Source organism: Musca autumnalis, unplaced genomic scaffold, assembly GCF_047663935.1.
Source record: "Musca autumnalis isolate F117 unplaced genomic scaffold, ASM4766393v1 scaffold_5, whole genome shotgun sequence".
NCBI lineage: Eukaryota > Metazoa > Arthropoda > Insecta > Diptera > Muscidae > Musca > Musca autumnalis.
The window spans coordinates 140314189-140335627 of record NW_027412088.1 but is presented as its reverse complement, the minus strand read 5'-3'; the positions used below and the strand labels follow the sequence as shown (position 1 = coordinate 140335627).

At 37.6% G+C, this 21439-nt stretch overlaps 2 protein-coding genes across 7 annotated transcripts in view; both read right to left on the bottom strand.

Moving 5' to 3' along the window:
- Window positions 1-21439, bottom strand: part of Prosap (SH3 and multiple ankyrin repeat domains prosap) — a 450787-nt gene that overhangs the window by 309029 nt on the left and 120319 nt on the right. The window lies entirely within an intron of this gene.
- LOC141406523 (uncharacterized) lies at window positions 2983-4107 on the bottom strand. The gene is made up of 3 exons (XM_073992138.1): window positions 3802-4107; window positions 3463-3630; window positions 2983-3387 (listed from the first exon to the last, which is right to left on the bottom strand). The coding sequence occupies exons 1-3, from the start codon at window positions 4066-4068 to the stop codon at window positions 3217-3219; spliced, it is 606 nt and encodes a 201-aa protein (XP_073848239.1). The 5' UTR covers window positions 4069-4107; the 3' UTR covers window positions 2983-3216.

Sequence of the window (21439 nt, the reverse complement as noted above, 5' to 3'; positions counted from 1 at the left end):
GAATATTTTAAAGGAGTTTTTAAACGTTTTTGGAAAAAGGGACCGAAAAGACCCGTTTAGTGGCTCGCATGATGGTTAATTTTTTCATAAAAAGATTCTCCGCATTGTTGTCAGTAATATTGTCAAATACACTTTATACCCAAAATGCAAGGATTCCATGGAATCTGATGTCGAATACATATTTCAAAACCTGTAGAAATGGGCGGAAATTGCCACGCCTATTTAGGTTACTTCCCGACGTAAACTTTCAAAACGCCGATACACGTGTCTTCTTTTTTTCGCTCCTCTTTCATAATCTGGCCGAATTATCTTGTAATTAGTTTTTGTGTTGTACAGTGTTATTAACAGGCGCGAGAGCCCTGTTGTTACTCTCTTTGACAAACATCTTCTCTCCACCCATGAAAAATAGGTTCTAACATAAAAAATATGTTTATACCCAAAGATATAAAATTGAGATATGTTACAAAATGTTGCAAACATATATTTGTTTGCAATCAGTCCCAAACAAATATTTGTGTGGATCCAAACATATTTCTAACATATATGTTTCTGCGTGAACCTGCCATGGGATAATCCACTAAAAATGTGAATAAAGTTGGAAAGCGTATGGTGTTAGCTATATATGAAAGCTATGTATACCCTCAGTCTTTAGACTAACGAGGATAAATACACTTTCATACGGGCAAAATGTTCCTCATCCAAATAATGTATTTAGACCCCAAAAATGTTTGGACAAAATTCGTTACAGATAATTTGGAGGTGATTTAACTATATCCGTCCGTCTGTCTGGAGCGAACGATAACTCTCGAACGGACTAACCGATATGGTCCAAAATTTGGCTTTGGTAACATTTTTCCAAACTTAGTTCAAGTTCGAAAATGGGCCATATCGATACCTCCCGCACAAAAGTTCAAATTTGTTCGCAAAAATTATGCGCACTATAACAATCGTAGGGATTAACTGATTTGGTCCATACTTTGCACATCGTAATATTTCTACAAGACATAGATCAAGTTCGAATATGGACTATATCGGTCCACTCCTTCGGGCATCGCCCACACAAAATTTCGGAAAAGTGCAGTTTAAGACCTCCTCTCCAATCGTTTTGATTTTTGTTGTAACAATTGTATACGCTGCCCCAATTACAACGGTACAAGTTTTTCATGAGAAAATGGTCCGAGAGCTGTAGAAACCTTCTAACGCACCATGTATAGTGGATGCAGGGCACTATAACTCTCCAACGGATAAACCAATTAAATCCAAGATTTGGCAGTCGTAATATTTTGCGCAAACTTAAATCAGGTTGTAAGATGGCCATTTCGGCCCATTCCTTTGGCTACCTCGCCCACAACAGTACAAAACTTTTTGATAACTCTCGAAGGCAGTACCCGATTTGGTCCATACTTTACACCTCATGATATTTCTACGAGACATTGATCAGGTTATAATATGGACTATATATGTCAACTCTTTCGGGTACATCTCAAGATTTCGGAAAAGTGCAGCTTAGGACCTTCTTACTAATTGTTTTGATTTTTTTGCAAGAGGTTGCTCTCAAGTAATAGATTACGATGGAATTCGTTTTTTGAGTGGCAAGTCCATACTTTTTGAGAAAATGAGCGAAAGCTGTAAAAAACGAGTACGGCCAGCAAGTGTAGTAGCTGGTGCGCACGACAACTCTTGAACCGAATGCTGCGTTGGTCCAAACTTTGTATATCGTAATATTTTTTCGAATATTAGATAAAGTTCGGGGCAAGTTGAATGTAGTGGCTGGATTTGAAACCTTTTCCACAGAAAGTTTTCAAAAATTAAATTTTTTCGAAAATAGCCGGCCTTCGGACGGGATTTAAGACTATCTCCTGGGGACAGATGCTAATTTTTCAAAAAAAATCATAAAATTTTTCAAAATTATTTTTTTTTTTAAAAATCATAAGGGTTTTCGGTAATTTCGAAGCCTATATCTCGGGAAATACAGACTTCCCCACATGATATGTATATTGGCGAAATCAACATTCCAAGATCTACCTGTGGACAAAATTTCAAAATGTTCTGAGTCCAGCCACTACATTTATCTTATGCTTAAAATTCGAAGGAGGTGCTTATAAGTCGACTTCTTCCGGTACCTCCCCTACAAAAGTTCGAAAATATTCGCTAAAATGGTACAACCGATTTGGTCCAAACTTTGGATCTCGAAATAGTAAGACCCACTTCCAAAATGGACTATGTCGGTCCATTCCTTTAGGTACATCCACCGCAAAACTTTTGAGCTTTATTCCAAATCAATATTTTTGTGGGCATGTTCATACGCCCAAAATTGTGAAAACCCCTAAATACATAGTTTTTTTTTGGGAAAGAAGCGTTTCAATTCACACAGGCTGATGGTATAACTCTTTCGGCAAAGCCTTTTCTTACTTGCCTTTTTTTTACATTTTTCTTACTTCATATTTTGTCCACTGTTCTCCGAAATGATTTATTGTACACGTAGTTGGATCAAGCAATTGCTATTTTAGGGGAGAAAGGAGTTTTGTCACATTTTCCATGGACTCTATCAAGATAAAGAGCTTTTTTCAGAAACTGAGGAAAGCGAAACTTAAAACACAATAAACTTTGCAGTAAAGTTTTGCGTTAAGCGTCGAAAAAAATAACCACAAGGAGACAATGACACCAATGCTGAACGTTGAAGTGAAGTTCGAAATCCATGAACTTTTCGACATCAGAGTAACAACGGTCAAAACGTTTATTCTGTTTTCGGCTTAAGTTTTTTACAGGAATTGTAAAAGAATTCTAATACACCTTAGGAAGTGCGGATATTTTTCCATGGCAGTGTTAATCAGCCCCGATAGTAAGGGCGATATTCATTTATGTAACAACCTCTACAATCTTCACACATTCATGTTAAAGCCTGATGCTGAAGACACCTTTATATAATTACGATAATACATTATAGTCGTAAGTGTTCATTACTATGTGTAAAAATATCCTTTAATGTTACTTATTAGTCTCAATACAATGTACAATAAATTAATTAAATTCCATGGCGGTGTTTTCAAAGCCAATGTTTTCAGAATTTCAGTTCAGTTTCAGTTTTTGTAAAAACGAAGCAATATTTTCATTTTAGATCCTTAAGGAAATTACAACTCTCTGTGGACATATGGTGGTGTGGCATGCCAATTAGTTTGCCTTTGCATATATAAATATTTTTATATTTATTCATTATCATTTTACCTTAACAAATTCACCAAATATTTGATAGCATATTTCTTTGGGACGTTTTCGATTCGATGAATCGAATGCCTCCAAATGGACAAAAACTTTGTAACGACCTTCCATGTTGCCAGCAAAATCAATAGCAGAGTTTAAACTAAATTTGTTCATGCGATAAACTAGCTGCATAATTGAAAAAAAAAAAACGTTATATTAAAGTGTTGTTTTTTTTTTAATACATTCAATTCAGCAACTTACTCCATAATTATTTAAACACAAGCGATCTTTTTCATTTATATGTTTGGTCCACATGTCATACCAAATGGAGTTCGGTTTAAATTCATCGGCACAAAAATCAAATGTGGTTGTTGAAATTGGCGTTGGCTGCCAAGCTCCTCTTTGAAATTTTAATAATTCACCTTTTCCCTGTTGAGACACAGTCGTAATAGTACGTTCACATTAACGAAATCGAGTGGATTTCAAATGCCAAATACATTCAAATAAATCCTCATTCCAAACCCGATTTCGTAAATATAAACGTACTATATATAACATTGACCATATTTGATATGATTTTATTCTTTGACCCTACCATACCTTAATGCGATCGCTGGCTTCAACACCATCCCATTGACAGGTTACATTTCCACTGATAGTAGCACGTCCTTCATTATATTCAATATTTAAATTTTTAATATCGAAAATATCATGGAAGCCATTATTATCGGGTATATGAGGACAGTTGTCAAAAATTTCATCATTGTCCAAAAGAAATTCGTATGTTGCCGCATTTACATGGATTAGAGGATGTGCGAATATAAAAATAAAAATTGGAATTGGTAAACAACGGCGAAGCAGCAACATGTTGCTAAAACTTTATAGCAGAATACGGCATATAATGAGTTCTTATATATACAGATGGCAGATTTTATTAGCAGGTGTCATGATATATGGAACATGAACTGGTTAAACATGGAGATTGATTATAATTCATCGATAGGAATAGCTGTTATAATTGCAGTAATCGTTGCCCACTTCCAGGCAGATAAGTATCAAACACCAAACATTTCATACAAAAGTGAAGTAAATACACGCAGAGAAGAGATATTGTTTGGGAACTCATATTCTAAGAACATAAAAGGGTATTTAAATCAGTAAGGAACGGATCATAGTCGGGCGGGGCCGACTACATGATACCCTACACCATTGTGAATATGTAAAATATAGGATATATATGTATATCAATTTGAACTGAGTTCTATATAAAATAGTACACTTATTACTAGACAAAATGCTGTCACACATTCCAAAGTTCATCAAAATTGGCAGATATAGGGTGTTTGGTGCAGCAAATACGTGATATTGGGCCAAAATACAGTATCGGCCAAAACTAAAGCACCCCCTCAGTAAATTTTTTTGAAATGATAATTTTTTTATGAAAACTAAATTATAAATTTATTTATTATTTTTCTTTTTATTTATTTATATCTTTATAATTGGAAAATACAAAAATAAGGAATTCAGAATTTAATAAACTAAAGTTAAAAATCAAAAAATATTTTAGGTCGCAAATATAAGCGGACAAAACTAAAGCACCCCCCAATTTGAGGTACAACAAAAACTATTGAAATCAATATTTCGTTGCTTATCCTCTATTCTGGATGACACAATCACATCTTTTAGGCATAAAGGATACTAAATTATTAATTACTGCAGGCGAAATAATTGATTTTCGGAAAATTTAGCTTAAATCCTCAAAATACTGAAAATCGGAAGGTACCGTTATATGGAGGCTATACCCAAACGTGTACCCAGGTCCACGATTTTTGGTGGATATGTTTTGTGATCACTAAGAACCCTAAGTACCAAATTACAGATAATTTAGTAGGAAAATGTGGCTTAAATATCCGAAATACCGAAGATCGGAAGGTACCGCTATAAGGGGGCTATACCAAAACATTAGCCGATATTGTTCATATTCATCCAAAAATGATGCTACAGCATCCACTAGTCAAATACAATACGCTAACGTTTAAAAATTAGCAAAAGAACGAATTGCAGAAGAACGATAGACGCCGGCTTATTCAGTCGACGACCAGCAAAAAAAAACCTTTCATATCGACTAAAAATGAAAGAGCCAGACTGGCATTCGCCAAGACCCATTTGAACTGTTTTCCGATGAATCTATGTTTAATTTAAAGTATTCAGATGGTAAAAAGCTTGGACCAAATGGGCAACGGTTAAATCCTAAAGGAGGCGGAAGGTTTTTTGCTGGTCGTCGACTGAATAAGCCGGCGTCTACCGTTCTTTTGCAATTCGTTATTTTGCTACTTTTTAAACGTTAGCGTATTGTATCTGACTAGTGGATGCTGTAGCATCATTTTTGGATGAATAAGAACAATCTCGGCTAATGTTTTGGTATAGCCCCCTTATAGCGGTACCTTCCGATCTTCGGTATTTCGGATATTTAAGCCACATTTTCCTACTAAATTAGCTGTAATTTGGTACTTAGGGTTCTTAGTGGTCACAAAACATATCCACCAAAAATCGTGGACCTGGGTCCACGTTTGGGTATAACCTCCATATAACGGTACCTTCTGATTTTCAGTATTTTGAGGATTTAAGCTAAATTTTCCGAAAATCAATTATTTCGCCTGCAGTAATTAATAATTTAGTATCCTTTATGCCTAAAAGATGTGATTGTGTCATCCAGAATAGAGGATAAGCAACGAAATATTGATTTCAATAGTTTTTGCTGTACCTCAAATGGGGGGGGTGCTTTAGTTTTGACGGCTTATATTTGCGACCTAAAATGTTTTTTGAATTTTAACTTTTGTTTATTAAATTCTGATCTCCGTATTTTTGTGTTTTTCAATTATAAAGATATAAATAAATAAAAAGAAAAATAATAAATAAATTTATAATTAAGTTTTCATAAAAAAATTATCATTTCAAAAAAATGTACTGAGGGGGTGCTTTAGTTTTGGCCGATACTGTAAATATGGGAGCTATATCCAAATCTGAACCAATTTCGATATTATTTGGCACATTTATCTATAGACCGAATTCTGTCACGCATTCCAAATTTCATCAAAATCGGGCAGATGTGGCGTGTTTGGTGCATCAAATACCTCAAATCGGCCGAAAATATATATGGGAGCTATATTTAAATCTGAACCGATTTCGATATAATTTGGTACATTTATTTATAGACCTAATTCCGTCATAAATTCCAAATTTCATCAAAATTGGACAGATATAGCGTGTTTGGTGCATTATTAGATAGCTGATAAAAAATAAACAAGTAAGAAAAGCGTTAAGTTCGGTCGGGCCGAACTTTTTATACCCTCCACCACAAATTTCAGCCATTTCGGTGGATTAATGTGGCCACAACCTTCAAAATACCGAAATTCGGAAGGTACCGTTCTATGGGGGCTATATGATGGCGTGGACCTATACCTACAAATTTCTGGGGGAATGTTTTATACGCCTAAAGAAGACTAAATGCCAAATTTCAGCCATATCGGTGTGGTAATGAGGCTAAAACGTTCAAAATATCGAAAATCGGGAGATATTGTATTATGGGGGCTATATCAACACGTGGACCTATATAAACATTTTATGGTAGAAATGTTTCTTAGCCTCTGGAAACACAAAATACAAAGTTACAACCGATTCTTTGGTCAAATGGGTCTAATACATTCAAAATATATTAAAATGACGCGTACTTTATAAGGGGTCTTATGTGGGGACTATACCGAAACGTGGACCTATATAACCCAACTTTGGTAGGAATGTTTTCTGGGCTCTGAAGACACAAAATACCAAATTACAACCAATTCTGTGGTCAAATGGGTCTAATACATTCAAAATATATTAAAATGACGCGTACTTTATATGGGGCCTTATATGGGGGCTATACCAAAACGTGGACCTATATAACCCAACTTTGGTAGGAATATTTGTTGGCCTCTGGAGACACAAAGTACCAAATTACAACCAATTCGGTGGTAAAATGGGCCAAATATCTTAAAAATTCCTTAAAACGACGACGCGTCACGCGTCATTTTGTATGGGGGCTATACGAAAGCGTGGACCTACATAGCCCGCTTTCAATACCAAAAGTCCTACGTAAATATAACATATTTTCCCAAAATTTAATCAACCTATGTCAATCCGTTCGGACTCTAGAGTGATTTCCATAGACGGACAGACAGACGGACGGACAGACGGACGGACATGGCTATATCGATGTAGAATTGCACGCTGATCAAGAATATATATACTTTGTGGGGTCTACAATGATTATTTCGAGTAGTTACAAACGTAGTGACAAACTTAATATACCCCCATCCTATGGTGGAGGGTATAAAAATAAAAGATTTTTTTCCATTTAGACCAATATTAAAATTCAAAAACAACTTTTTGCAAAAGTGTCCAATTACACTCAGAAATGCCCATCTATATTTTGTATTTTTAAAATAACCTATTTTGTCCTCAAAATATGATCTGCCCAATATCTCTTCTCCGATGGCAGGTAATTCACGTTCGTGTGAAGTGTTCTGTTGTTTGATATTTATCTTCCTGGAAGTGGGCAACAATTACTGCAATTATAACACTTATTGTTATCGATGAAATATAACCAATCTCCATGTTTGACAAGTTCATGTTCCTGTCAATAAAATCTGAAATCTGTGTATATAAGAACTCATTATATGTCATATTCTGATATAAAGTTTTAGCAACATGCTGCTTCGCCGTTGTTAACCAATTCTAATTTTAATTTTTATATTCGCACATCCTCCATTCCATGTAAATGCCGTAACTTACAAATTTCTTTTGGACAATGATGAAATTTTCGACAACTGTCCTTATATACCTGGTATTAAGGGCATCCATGATAGTTTCGATATGGAAAATTTAAATATTGAACATAATGAAGGCCGTATTAATATGAGTGGAAGTATAATCTGTCGATGGGAAGGTGTTGAAGGCAGCAATCGTATTAAGGTAAGATAAAGACAAAATAAAATCATATCAAATATGGTGATAACAATCACGTTTATATTTACGAAATCGAGAGGATTTCTAATGTCAAATCCAAGGCTTGAAATGGATCATAGATCCGAAAAATCAAAGAAACAAAAAGAAACCGGCGATGGGATTTTTAAATAAATCGATTCAAAGGTCATATTTTTAGTGTTTTTTAGGTTTTCAGGATTTTGCTTGAAAACGGAAGTAGAGAATTTTCACAGCTATAACATTTTCTCTAGTCCCATTTCGATAAGACTCGCCGTTTTCAAGCAAAATCTTGAAAGCCTAAAAAACCTAGAAATATGACTTTTGACCTCGATTTATTTAAAAATTCAGTTAAATACATGGTTATAGTGACTTCAAAAAATGGTCAAAAGTTCTGAAAAATAAAAACTGTAAAAGCTTTTTGTGCGCAAGTTTTTTTATCGAATCACTTTATTATTAAGATTTTATGTAATCCTATGTAGAAACTCATCACGCTATGATACAGGGATATGAGGTTTTAAAAATAACCATCTTTCATTTTTCATTTAACAGCAGTTTATACCTTCTTTTTGTGGACTTTGAGCGAGCTTTCGACACAGTATCCAGACCAGCACTATGGGATCCACTGAGCTCCTAGGGAATCCCAGATAAAATTATAAGCCTCATTCGCGAATTATATACAGATGCAAAATCCAGAGTACATTTTAAAGGCGAAGAAAGCCTGTCCTTCGAACTACACTCAGGGGTGAAGCAAGGATGTGTCCTTTCGCCCACACTGTTTCTCCTACTACTGGATTGTATATTCCAACAAACCAACATCGAGGCTCCATTGGGAATACGTTGGTCCGTAAACGACTTTCTCCATAACGTCGACTACTCTGACGACATCTGCCTATTTGCACATCGCTTCCCCGATATCGAACAAAAGTTAGAGCGACTGTCAGCTATTGCGAATTATGTTGGCCTGAAGATAAATGCGAAGAAAACCAAACTAATGCGGATTGGTTCTAATAACACAGCTCAGTTATTGCTCCATGAGCAGCTCATCGAAGATGTCGACCGCTTCTCTTACCTAGGAAGCACAATCTGCAAAGACGGAGGTTCAAATGCCGATATTACCGACAGAATCAACAAAGCCCGGACGGCTTTCCACTCTCTACACAAAATCTGGAGAGCAAACAACATATCAACAAAAACAAAGCTGAACATTTTCAATAGCTGTGTAAAATCTGTCCTTTTGTATGGTTGCAGTACCTGGAGTACAACAAAGGTCTCTCTTAGGAAGTTTCAAGCCTTTTACAATAGATGCCTGAAACAAATCCTGCGAATTTTTTGGCCCAACTGGGTAACAAATGAGCAACTTTACGTGATGGCGAACTGCAATCCAATAGAACATGAAATCCGCAGACGCAAATGGACATGGATTGGGCACATTTTGAGGAAACCCTCTAGTGAAATCTCAAGACAAGCTCTAGATTGGAACCCACAAGGCCATCGAAATCCTGGCAGGCCTCGAAATACATGGATCCGTGTTGTGAAGAAGGAATGTCTCTCTTGCAATCTTCCCTGGAACCAAGCAAAAATTCTAGCTAATGATCGACAAAGATGGAGAGAATTTGTAGACGCCCTATGTTCCTCGTGAACTTTTATATAATTTACAAGTTTATTTTAAACTCTGTAACTTTTTATAAATAAAGGAAATATATATATCTTTCATTTAAAATTAGTTCAGGCACACCGTGTTGTAGTATAGATTTCTAAGCGCCTCTAACTTCCTTCAGGCTTACATGAAGCCTTTCCTTCACTTCGGGTGTGTACCATCAATGAATCCGTATTCAAACAACCTCCCTCTTGCTTTGTTGTGACTGACTCCAGAGATGTTATAAAACATGTTGTGGTTCACGAAGATTTTCCTGTGCCACATTTGGTCAAGCCAAGGCAACATTTGGGGTCTAACTTAGTAGGTGTTTGATTACGAGGCCGTACCAGAAGATTTATTCTGGTAAAAAGGTTACCAATTGTCTTCGTCGGGGCTAGATTTGAGTAGGTTGAAGGTCCCTTGCGGCCACAAGAAGGTCCCTTGTGGCAGTATCCCTGTTATTGTTGTTACAGCATATGATATGTATGCACATTCGTTTTCCTGCTTGTTTTTGTTCTGGCTCTATCTCCAGATCTAGTAAAGTGGCTACTTCCACTCGTTTGCAACCACAAAGTTACTGGAGTTAGTTGAGTAAGTTGGCAGGGAAGTTGTTAAGGTGCAGAGCGTCGTGCAGGGCCGTACTGAATGCTGGACCGTGACAACTGACGTTCTTCAGCTACGATATATGGGGGAAATACCCCAAGAAGCGCATTTACAGAATATTTGTTTATGGCATTTGCGTCTACATTTTGTGAATGCTATACAAAACTTCTTGATAGGCTTGCTGATCTAGGGATTATATCTTGTAACGTTGGTCCTCTCTTTCGAGGTTGATCATGAAGATACCTCTTGACATGCCTAGGTAGGTGGTCCTATCCACCATATGGTGATAAGGATGACTCTCACGGTACAACCCGAGCACGGTGACACCCTGTAACGGTAACGGCAACATGCCGTTGTGTGTTGCCGAACTGAAAGAATATTCGTCTCCTCATGCAGATGGGCGAGTCTTCACCTTAACTGTGAAGTTGCATTATCAATCGGCTGTCGGGGCAATAGTAAGACAATAGTTGTTGATGGGCTCCTCAAGGTGGTAAACTGGGCAATGTCTCGAACAAAATTGGTACCTCACTACGGTGCAAGGGGCATAGTTTGAGCCCCTTTATCCAATGTGGTGATGAGAATACTATGTGTTTAGGAGGTAATGACAGGTGTCTACGCTAATCATCACTACTATTGCGAATATATGGGCGAATGGCCATAAATCGCCTCTGAAACACCTAGCAACACCAGAATAAGTCTAGTTCGCTGAATTACAAAATTCGGGAAGGCGGCACCAGAGAAACTGCGAACCTCAAAAGGTCCTCTGTTATCCTCAAGACGTCAAGAGTTTTCTATTGTTGTAAAAGACCTTAATAGGCCTTCTGTTATCCCCAGATGAACTCGAAAAGTCTTCTGCTGTCCACTGAAGGCCACAAGAGGTCTTTTGTTGCATATAAAAGGCGACAAGAGGTCTTCTGTTGTCTATGGGAGACTTCAAAAGGTATTCTGCTGTCCCTAGAAGACCTCAAGAGTCTTTTCTTGTTTCTAGAAGATCTCAGTTACGTTTGTTGTGCCTAGAAGATCTCAAGACTTTTCTATTGTCTATAGAAGACTTTAAGAGGTCTTTTCTCCATAGAAGACCTCAAAAGGTCTTCTGATGTCCATAGAGGACCTCAAAAGATCTTCTGTTGCCGTTAGAAGGTCTCGGTAGGTATACTGTTGTCCCTAGAAGACCTCAGTAATTATTCTATTGTCCCTAGAAGACCTCAAGAGGTCCTTTGTTGTCCATAGAAGACCTCAAAAGGTCTTCTGTTGTCCATACATGACCTCAAGAGGTCTTCCGATATGCATAAAAGAGCTCAAGAGATTTTCAGTTTTGCCTAGAAGACCTCAAGTGGTCTTCTATTGTCCATAGAAGACCTCAAGAGGTCCTCTTGTCCATAGAAAATCTCAAGAGGTTTTCTGTTGTTCTTAACAGGTGTCTACGTAGATCTCAGGTGGTTTTCTATTGTTCTTGGAAGACCTCAGGGGGTCTTCCGTTGTTCCCAGAAGTCCTCAAGGGATCTTCTGATGTCTATATATGACAAATTAATTCAACTGAAGAACACTTTCCGATTTTATAGCTTTCGATAACTGAAGTGGAAAAATTCAATCAAAATAATTGAACTAAATCACTGCCCTTAAAATGTAAAAACCCGTCTCCTCATATAAAATTGTTTATCTTTATTTCACGCAATAACAACCGGTCTTTTATGGCCAAAAAAAGTGTTTTATAGACGATGAAATCTTGATTTTTACAACCCCCAGGAAAACCTGAAAAAATATCCATAATCCTTTTTTAACCATAAATTTAAAACATTTAACGGAAAATGTGCGTAATTTAAGTAGCATTTCCTTCAAGAGAAATAAAAGAAGAAAAAATAACAGCGGCTATAAAATAACGCCTGAAAGAACAAAAAAGAAAAGAAAAAAATAGCAAAATACAAACGCTAAAAATAATAACAATTTGAAAAGGCAGACAGGCAGACAGGCAGGCAGGCGGGCGAAACGATAAAAGGGACGAACGCTAGAAATCCCACCAACAATTCATTCGATTTGAAAGTTAGTCCGCACACAAAAAGAATCATTGCAAATGGCGAGAAATAATAAAAACAGAAACGTTTCTTTTTTATGTTGCAGCTCATCCAAGGGAGTCGGTATAACAAAAACAAAGAAACCCGTGGGTGAATTACATACATTGCTGGGCTACAGAGAACATTTCATAAACAGTACAACAGAACTAACAGCAGAAGCTGAAACTAAAACATAACAAAAGCTAAAGAAGAAAGAAAAACATAGCATCATAGACCTACCTCATCATCGTCATCAACATCATCAATGGCAGTAGCAGTAGCATCTCCAGCAAATAGCATTGACTTTACTGAAAGAAAGACAGCCATGCAGCAGCAGCAGCTTCATTGGAGTTTTCATCTCCAGGCAACGTAGCTGGAAAATAATGACAATGATGCCTGCCAGCCAGCCTGCAATGATGACAACGATGAGTTGCAATGATGAAGTCTAGCTAAAACACGGCGACAATAAACACAACAAGAAAATTTTAAAATTCGTTATTCTTCTTCTTTTTCTACTTTTATTTGTATAGAAAAAATTAACAAAAAGAAAAAAAAACAACTACTGTGAAAAACGTCACAGATTTAGCAGGGCTAGACGACGACCATAGACAACAACGCTCAGTGAGTGTCGTCTGACTAAAACACCCCATTGAAATTAAATGAGAAAGGAACTAAATGGAAAAGCATCATGAAAACAAAACTGCATTCGTTGTTTTTCTTTCAATGTTTTGTTTTCGCTGCTACCTAGGAGTACTACAACTCAGGGCAAAAACGCCCTTTCAAATACACCCGAGAAGAAAATAAAAGCGAATAATTTTCATTCCAATATAAATAAAGGTCTTTCTCAGTTTTTTTTAATGTCCAGAGGACGGACTACTAAAAAAAGAAGGAAACAAGAAAAGGGTTTCTTTTGAAAAAAATTCCTCAGGTCCCTCTGAGGACCGTTTTTCTATAGAAACGTATTCCCCAGGTCCCTCTGAGGACTGCTTTTCTATAGAAACATATTCCCCAGGTCCCTCTGAGGACTGTTTTTCTATAGAAAAATATTCCTCAGGTCCCTCTGAGGACTGTTTTTCTATAGAAAAATATTCCTCAGGTCCCTCTGAGGACTGTTTTTCTATAGAAAAATATTCCTCAGGTCCCTCTGAGGACTGTTTTTCTATAGAAAAATATTCCTCAGGTCCCTCTGAGGACTGTTTTTCTATAGAAAAATATTCCTCAGGTCCCTCTGAGGACTGTTTTTCTATAGAAAAATATTCCTCAGGTCCCTCTGAGGACTGTTTTTCTATAGAAAAATATTCCTCAGGTCCCTCTGAGGACTGTTTTTCTATAGAAAAATATTCCTCAGGTCCCTCTGAGGACTGTTTTTCTATAGAAAAATATTCCTCAGGTCCCTCTGAGGACTGTTTTTCTATAGAAAAATATTCCTCAGGTCCCTCTGAGGACTGTTTTTCTATAGAAAAATATTCCTCAGGTCCCTCTGAGGACTGTTTTTCTATAGAAAAATATTCCTCAGGTCCCTCTGAGGACTGTTTTTCTATAGAAAAATATTCCTCAGGTCCCTCTGAGGACTGTTTTTCTATAGAAAAATATTCCTCAGGTCCCTCTGAGGACTGTTTTTCTATAGAAAAATATTCCTCAGGTCCCTCTGAGGACTGTTTTTCTATAGAAAAATATTCCTCAGGTCCCTCTGAGGACTGTTTTTCTATAGAAAAATATTCCTCAGGTCCCTCTGAGGACTGTTTTTCTATAGAAAAATATTCATCAGGTCCCTCTGAGGACTGTTTTTCTATAGAAAAATATTCCTCAGGTCCCTCTGAGGACTGTTTTTCTATAGAAAAATATTCCTCAGGTCCCTCTGAGGACTGTTTTTCTATAGAAAAATATTCCTCAGGTCCCTCTGAGGACTGTTTTTCTATAGAAAAATATTCCTCAGGTCCCTCTGAGGACTGTTTTTCTATAGATAAATATTCCTCAGGTCCCTCTGAGGACTGTTTTTCTATAGATAAATATTCCTCAGGTCCCTCTGAGGACTGTTTTTCTATAGAAAAATATTCCTCAGGTCCCTCTGAGGACTGTTTTTCTATAGAAAAATATTCCTCAGGTCCCTCTGAGGACTGTTTTTCTATAGAAAAATATTCCCACTGAGGACTGTTTTTCTATAGAAAAATATTCCTCAGGTCCCTCTGAGGACTGTTTTTCTATAGAAAAATATTCCTCAGGTCCCTCTGAGGACTGTTTTTCTATAGAAAAATATTCCTCAGGTCCCTCTGAGGACTGTTTTTCTATAGAAAAATATTCCTCAGGTCCCACTGAGGACTGTTTTTCTATAGAAAAATATTCCTCAGGTCCCTCTGAGGACTGTTTTTCTATAGAAAAATATTCCTCAGGTCCCTCTGAGGACTGTTTTTCTATAGAAAAATATTCCTCAGGTCCCTCTGAGGACTGTTTTTCTATAGAAAAATATTCCTAGGTCCCTCTGAGGAAAATTACTCCTCAGTTCCCTCTGAGGACTGTTTTTCTATAGAAAAATATTCCTCAATTCCCTCTGAGGGCTGTTTTTCTATAGAAAAATGTTCCTTAATTTCCTCTAAGGTCTGTTTTACTATCGAAAAATATTTCTCAGGTCACTTGTTTTTTTATAGAAAAATATTCCTCACGTCCCTCTGAGGACTGGTTTTCTATAGAAAAATATTCCTCAGGTCCCTCCGAGGGCTGTTTTTCTATAGAAAAATATTCCCCTGGTCCCTCTGAGCACTTGTTTTCTATGGAAAAGTATTCTTCAGGGTAGCGGAAAACTGTTTTTTCAAAGAAAACTATTCCTCAGTAGGCCTATTCTGTAACTTTTATCGATTCAAAAGTTGTTAAAATTTCTTTTGTTTTTGTAACAACTACAAAACAAACAAATGAAATTGTTGTAAAATAAACAATGAGTAAAGTTGTTAAAAAGTTACTGAATAGGGGGGCAGGACTGCTCACGGCGTGCCTTGTGCATTGTCTCAATTTGAACTTCTATATCTCAAAAACGGTAAAAACTACGATTATATCATATAGGTCAATCTTGTGGAGAATTTTCACAGCTACAAAATTTTGTTTGATTTTTTTTTCTTGATATTTCTCATCTATGAGCATTCTAGTTTCAGAATCTGCAAAAACTTCCCAGGTGTAAGCACCTTCCATTTAAAAGTTGTTAAGGCGCACAGTGTGCTAAGTACTGTATTTTCAATAGAAAAAATATTCCTCAGGTCGTAAGTCCACTTTTTCTATAGAAAAATATTCCTCAGGTCGTCTGAGTCCACTTTTTCTATAGAAAAATATTCCTTAGGTCCTCTGAGGACTGTTTTTCTTATGGACAAATATTTCTCAGCTCTTCTGACGACTGCTTTTCTATAGAAAAATATTCTTCAGGTTTCTCTGAGGACTGCCTTTTTTAGAAAAAGATTACTCAGGTCATGTGAGGTCTTTTTTTCAGAAAATAATTCCTCAGGTCATGTAATGTCTGTCTTGGTCCTGAGAAAATTATTCCTCAAGCCATGTGAGGACTGTTCTATAGAAACCTATTCCTCAAGTCCACTAAAGACTGTTTTTCCTATAGAAATTATTCATCAGGTCTTAATTTTTTGAGTGTATCAACTCCAATGAACTTAGGTAGCAAAAAACAGCGGTGAATGCAACGAACTGCATGATTCTAAAATTGTAATCTGGATACTAATGTTCTAGTACTAGAACGGAACAAAATGCATGGTAATGCCGCAGTTGCTGTAGCTGCAGCAATTGTACCTCATGATGATGATGACGATGATGCTGCCTGCTGCTGCTAATGGTGGATTTACCACACAATCATGGGTGTCAGCAGTCACTTGGTGTTCTGGAAATCTTGTTTAGTTGATGTTCAAAAGCAATTTCTGATGCATTGTGTAGATGTACGTGTTGTTGTAGTCGTTGTTTTTTGCTAGATGCCTTTTGCACTCGTGTTAATGACCCTTCTTTGGTTGTCGTAGCTGAGTGAATAATACAAGCACAAATGGTAACAACAACAACCAGCCTTGCACCTACTCTACACCTCTGCTGCACGAAGATGAGGAGCGTATTTTATAACATCCTTGCAAGACGTACTAAACCATTGGTTTTTTTCTTTTTCTTCTCTTCAGTTTGGAGCCAACATCAACGTCACAGTAAGGAAGGAGGACCCTTGGAGTGCATGAAATATACGAAAAAATCATCAGACAAATGCGTGTGTGTATCTTGTATGTGTCTGCCGCAGCTATCGTAACAAGGGCCATTTCATGTGTCATGTTTGTTAATCTTTAAAATGTTTTGCTGTATTCTTGAAGCGTTGTTTTTCTATTTTTATACCCTCCACCATAGGATGAGGGTATATTAAGTTTGTCACTACGTTTGTAACTACTCGAAATAATCATTGTAGACCCCACAAAGTATATATATTCTTGATCAGCGTGCAATTCTACATCCATATAGCCATGTCCGTCCGTCTGTCCGTCTGTCCGTCTGTGGAAATCACTCTAGCGTCCGAACGGATTGACGTAGGTTGATAAAATTTTGGGAAAATATGTTATATTTACGTGGAACTTTTGGTATTGAAAGCGGGCTATGTAGGTCCACGCTTTCGTATAGCCCCCATACAAAATGACGCGTGACGCGTCGTCGTTTTAAGGAATTTTTAAGATATTTGGCCCATTTTACCACCGAATTAGTTGTAATTTGGTACTTTGTGTCTCCAGATGCCAGAAAACATTCCTACCAAAGTTGGGTTATATAGGTCCACGTTTTGGTATAGCCCCCATATAAGACCCCTTATAAAGTACGCGTCATTTTAATAGATTTTGAATGTATTAGACCCATTTGACCAAAGAATTGGTTGTAATTTGGTATTTTGTGTCTTCAGAGGCCAGAAAACATTCCTACCAAAGTTGGGTTATATAGGTCCACGTTTCGGTATAGTCCCCACATAAGACCCCTTATAAAGTACGCGTCATTTTAATAGATTTTGAATGTATTAGACCTATTTGACCAAAGAATCGGTTGTAACTTTGTATTTTGTGTTTCCAGCGGCTAAGAAACATTTCTACCATAAAATGTTTATATAGGTCCACGTGTTGATATAGCCCCCATAATACAATATCTCCCGATTTTCCATATTTTGAACGTTTTAGCCTCATTATCTCACCGATATGTCTGAAATTTGGTATTTAGTCTTCTTTAGGCGTATAAAACTTTCCCCCAGAAATTTTTAGGTATAGGTCCACGCCATCATATAGCCCCCACAGAACGGTACCTTCCGAATTTCGGTATTTTGAAGGTTGTGGCCACATTAATCCACCGAAATGGCTGAAATTTGTGGTGGAGGGTATAAAAAGTTCGGCCCGACCGAACTTAACGCTTTTCTTACTTGTTTGCATTAATTTTTTCTTTTTAGTATACCATCAGACAAGCAAAAACAGAACAGTTACAACAACAACAATGAAAAGAAAAACCCAATTTGAAGAGTGAATAAAAATCGTCATCATCAAAGGCGACAGGAAAAAAATGTAGAAAAACCAACGACAACATTTAAACAAAAATTGTAGCTTGTCTTGGCTTGCCGATGTACATATTGTAGAAAAATCTGAACGCCTTGCGCTTCTTTTAGCATCCCACTCACTTTATGCTTATTTGTATTTTCTTCTACAATTTAGGTGTTTATTGTTTATTTCCCTTTCAATTTAGGAGACTGCGCATTAAGACAAAATATTTTGAACTGAAGAAAGAAATGATAATTCAATATTGCCATGATAAGGTTTTCAGAGTTTATGTCACCTTAAGTGAAGGGTATACCTCATCTTGACCTCGAGGGGTTATTTTTCCTATAGTAAAATATTCCTCAAACTATGACGAAGGGTTCTTGATATAAGAAAATATTCTAAGGAACTCGACAGCAATTTTCCCGCGTATAAAACGTTCCTACGAATGTGTTCTACTCTGTCCGAGCATTGCTACCATCAACATTTAATCGGCATTTATTCAAGTGACACAATCTGCAAATCTCTCACAAACACAACTAAATCCAAACTTTCGAAAATTTCTCGGTCATAATCAAAGAATAGAAATTATTAAACAAATTTTTATTTCTTTTTTTGAAAATCTTAACTCAAAAGGTTGAGATTTCCATAAACCATTGGCCAACAGTAAAACTTTTTCACAAGTAGGTGCAATCTACTAAATCCCCAATCCGAACGGAACAACTTTGGGTGGGTTGTATAGTTACATGACACTCGTGGTTGGTTGTCTGTTGGCTGGTTGGCAGCTGATGATGGTGTACGTCGTCGTCATTGTTGTTTTTGTTCAATTCGACTGTTACAAGGTGTTGACGTCGATGATGTTTTGGGGCTCCACCGCTAGTCGGGAACTGCTGGGTGGCTGCTGTGACTGTGTTACTCGTGTCAGTTTTGGAGGCAAGAAAACAAAAACCTACATTTATTCACTGACTTTTGAGACACTGAATGAATAATAAATTCATTAACAAGTTTTTTTTCAATTGTTTTTATTGTAGTGTTTGTTGTAGTAACATACAGGCTAAATTATCGGAAAGAATAATAAGTTTGGTTTTTGGAAGATTTGAGTGGATTTGTTTTTAGATTTGTTGCTGGGGTTTTTGTTAGTTATACATGGTGTTTAAACGCCTTCTTTATGGCAGAGATTGAGGTGAGGTTGGCCAGCATCATTGATTGGCAATTGCTTGAAAACAGTTAGAAGAATATGCGAAAAAAGTTCTCGCAATATGATTTTGAGTTACACTAGATTATTTTTACTGGGTGACGTAGGGGGTGGAAGATACCAAGCAACGGTCCTGACCGGTTTTAACATGGCAAAGCCCAGGATTTATCTTGGTCCCTCTTTCATCTCAAGTGGACACTGACCTCCCCGTGGTGTCACCTGGGGAACTGCCTTTAACACCCGTTAAAGGTAGTGAACTAACATGTGCCGCGCGTTCACCCATAAGAACGTTAAAAACTTGGGTTAGGGAGTCGGGTTAGTAACCCTCCCCTAGAAAAAACAGCCTACTATGAAAAAACGAAAGAAAAGAAAAACAAACCCTCTAAAGTTGACGAACCCCGCAAACGTTTCAAGGACCATGATCTGCGAATCTGCACCTGGAATGTTCGCACTCTTTATAGAGAAGGTGCAGTCTTCGCATTGGCAGACGTACTTGAAAAGTACAAGGCCGATATTACTGCCATACAGGAAATACGATGGAATGGGAAAGGCGTCACAACAACACCTAAAGGTGACGCACTGTATTATAGCTGACATGACGTAAAGCATGAGTTTGGTTGCGGATTTGTAGTTAGTCGGAGACTAAAACATCTGGTATCCAGCTTCACTCCAGTGAATGAAAGACTTGCTGCAATTCGAATAAAAGCTGATAGATGGAAGACATTCATCGAGCGTGTTGGATGTACGATCGTTCCGAGACGCAAACATTGATTCGGACCACTACCTTGTTGCAGCAAAGGTACGCACCCGCTTAAACGTAGCAAACAAAGTACGAACAGAACTGCAAACACAACAGATAGCCACAGCATATTCCACTCAACTAGCCCAATTGCTTAACGCGAGCACTCCTTGTCCCGATAACATAACAACACAATGGCAAAATATTGCCCACTCCATGCAAACAGCCGCAGAATCCATACTTGGATTCCAGAGGCCTCCAAAAAGGAATTCATGGTATGATCAGGAGTGTCGTGCTGCTACCGAAGAGAAAAATGCGGCATATAGAGCTACTTTACAATCAGTAGCAACGCGTAGCGCACGAGAGAGATATCGGGAGAAAAGGAGAGAAGAGAAACGTCTTTTCCGCAAGAAAAAGAGAGAAATGGAAAAGCGGGAGTGTGAAAAAATCGAGATGTACAGGAGCCAGAATGAAGTCCGAAAATTCTACCAAAGAGTCAAGCATCAAACTGATGGCTTTGGTACAGGCACATCCTCCTGTAGATACCAGCAAGGTAATCTGGTAACAGATACAGATAGCATGGTCAGGATATGGAAGGAACATTTCTCCAATCTGCTGGTATCCAATAGTAGCGAAGACGATGATACCACAGATCCAATCCCAGAAAATGGTATAGAATGTATACCGCCCGGCCAAGATGAGGTAAAAACAGCAATCAACCGGCTGAAGAATAATAAAGCAGCAGGAGCCGATGGCTTACCAGTCGAGCTGTTTAAAACCGGAGGCGACGCGCTGATAAGGTGTATGCATCAGCTAGTTGGCACCATCTGGCAGAAAGAACGCGTACCCGACGATTGGAACCTGAGCATCCTATGTCCCGTCCACAAGAAAGGAGATAAGACTGTATGCTCCAACTATAGGGGCATAAGTCTTCTCCCTATTGCCTATAAGATAGTGTCAGGGATATTGTGCGAACGACTAAAGCCAATGGTCAACGAAATAATTGGACCATACCAATGTGGCTTTAGACCTGGCAAGTCCACCATTGACCAGATATTTACCCTGAGGCAAATCCTAGAGAAGACCCAAGAGATGCAGATCGACACATTTCACCTTTTTGTCGATTATAAAGCAGCATTCGACAGTCCCCTCCGATCAAAGGTATTCCATGCAATGTCTGAATTTGGTATCCCCGCAAAGCTCATCCCGCTTTGTAAGATGACTTGAACTGATACTAGGTCCTCAGTTAAAATTGGAAAGAACCTCTCCGAAGAATTTTGTACCAAAAGAGGTTTCAGACAAGAAGACAGCATTTCGTGTGACCTATTCAACATTTTGCTGGAAAAGGTAATACGAGATGCAAATGTCAAAAGAAATGGCACAATATACACCAATAGCCACATGTTACTTGCTTATGCTGATGACATAGACAACATGGGACGATCAGTAAAGGAAGTAACTGATACCTTT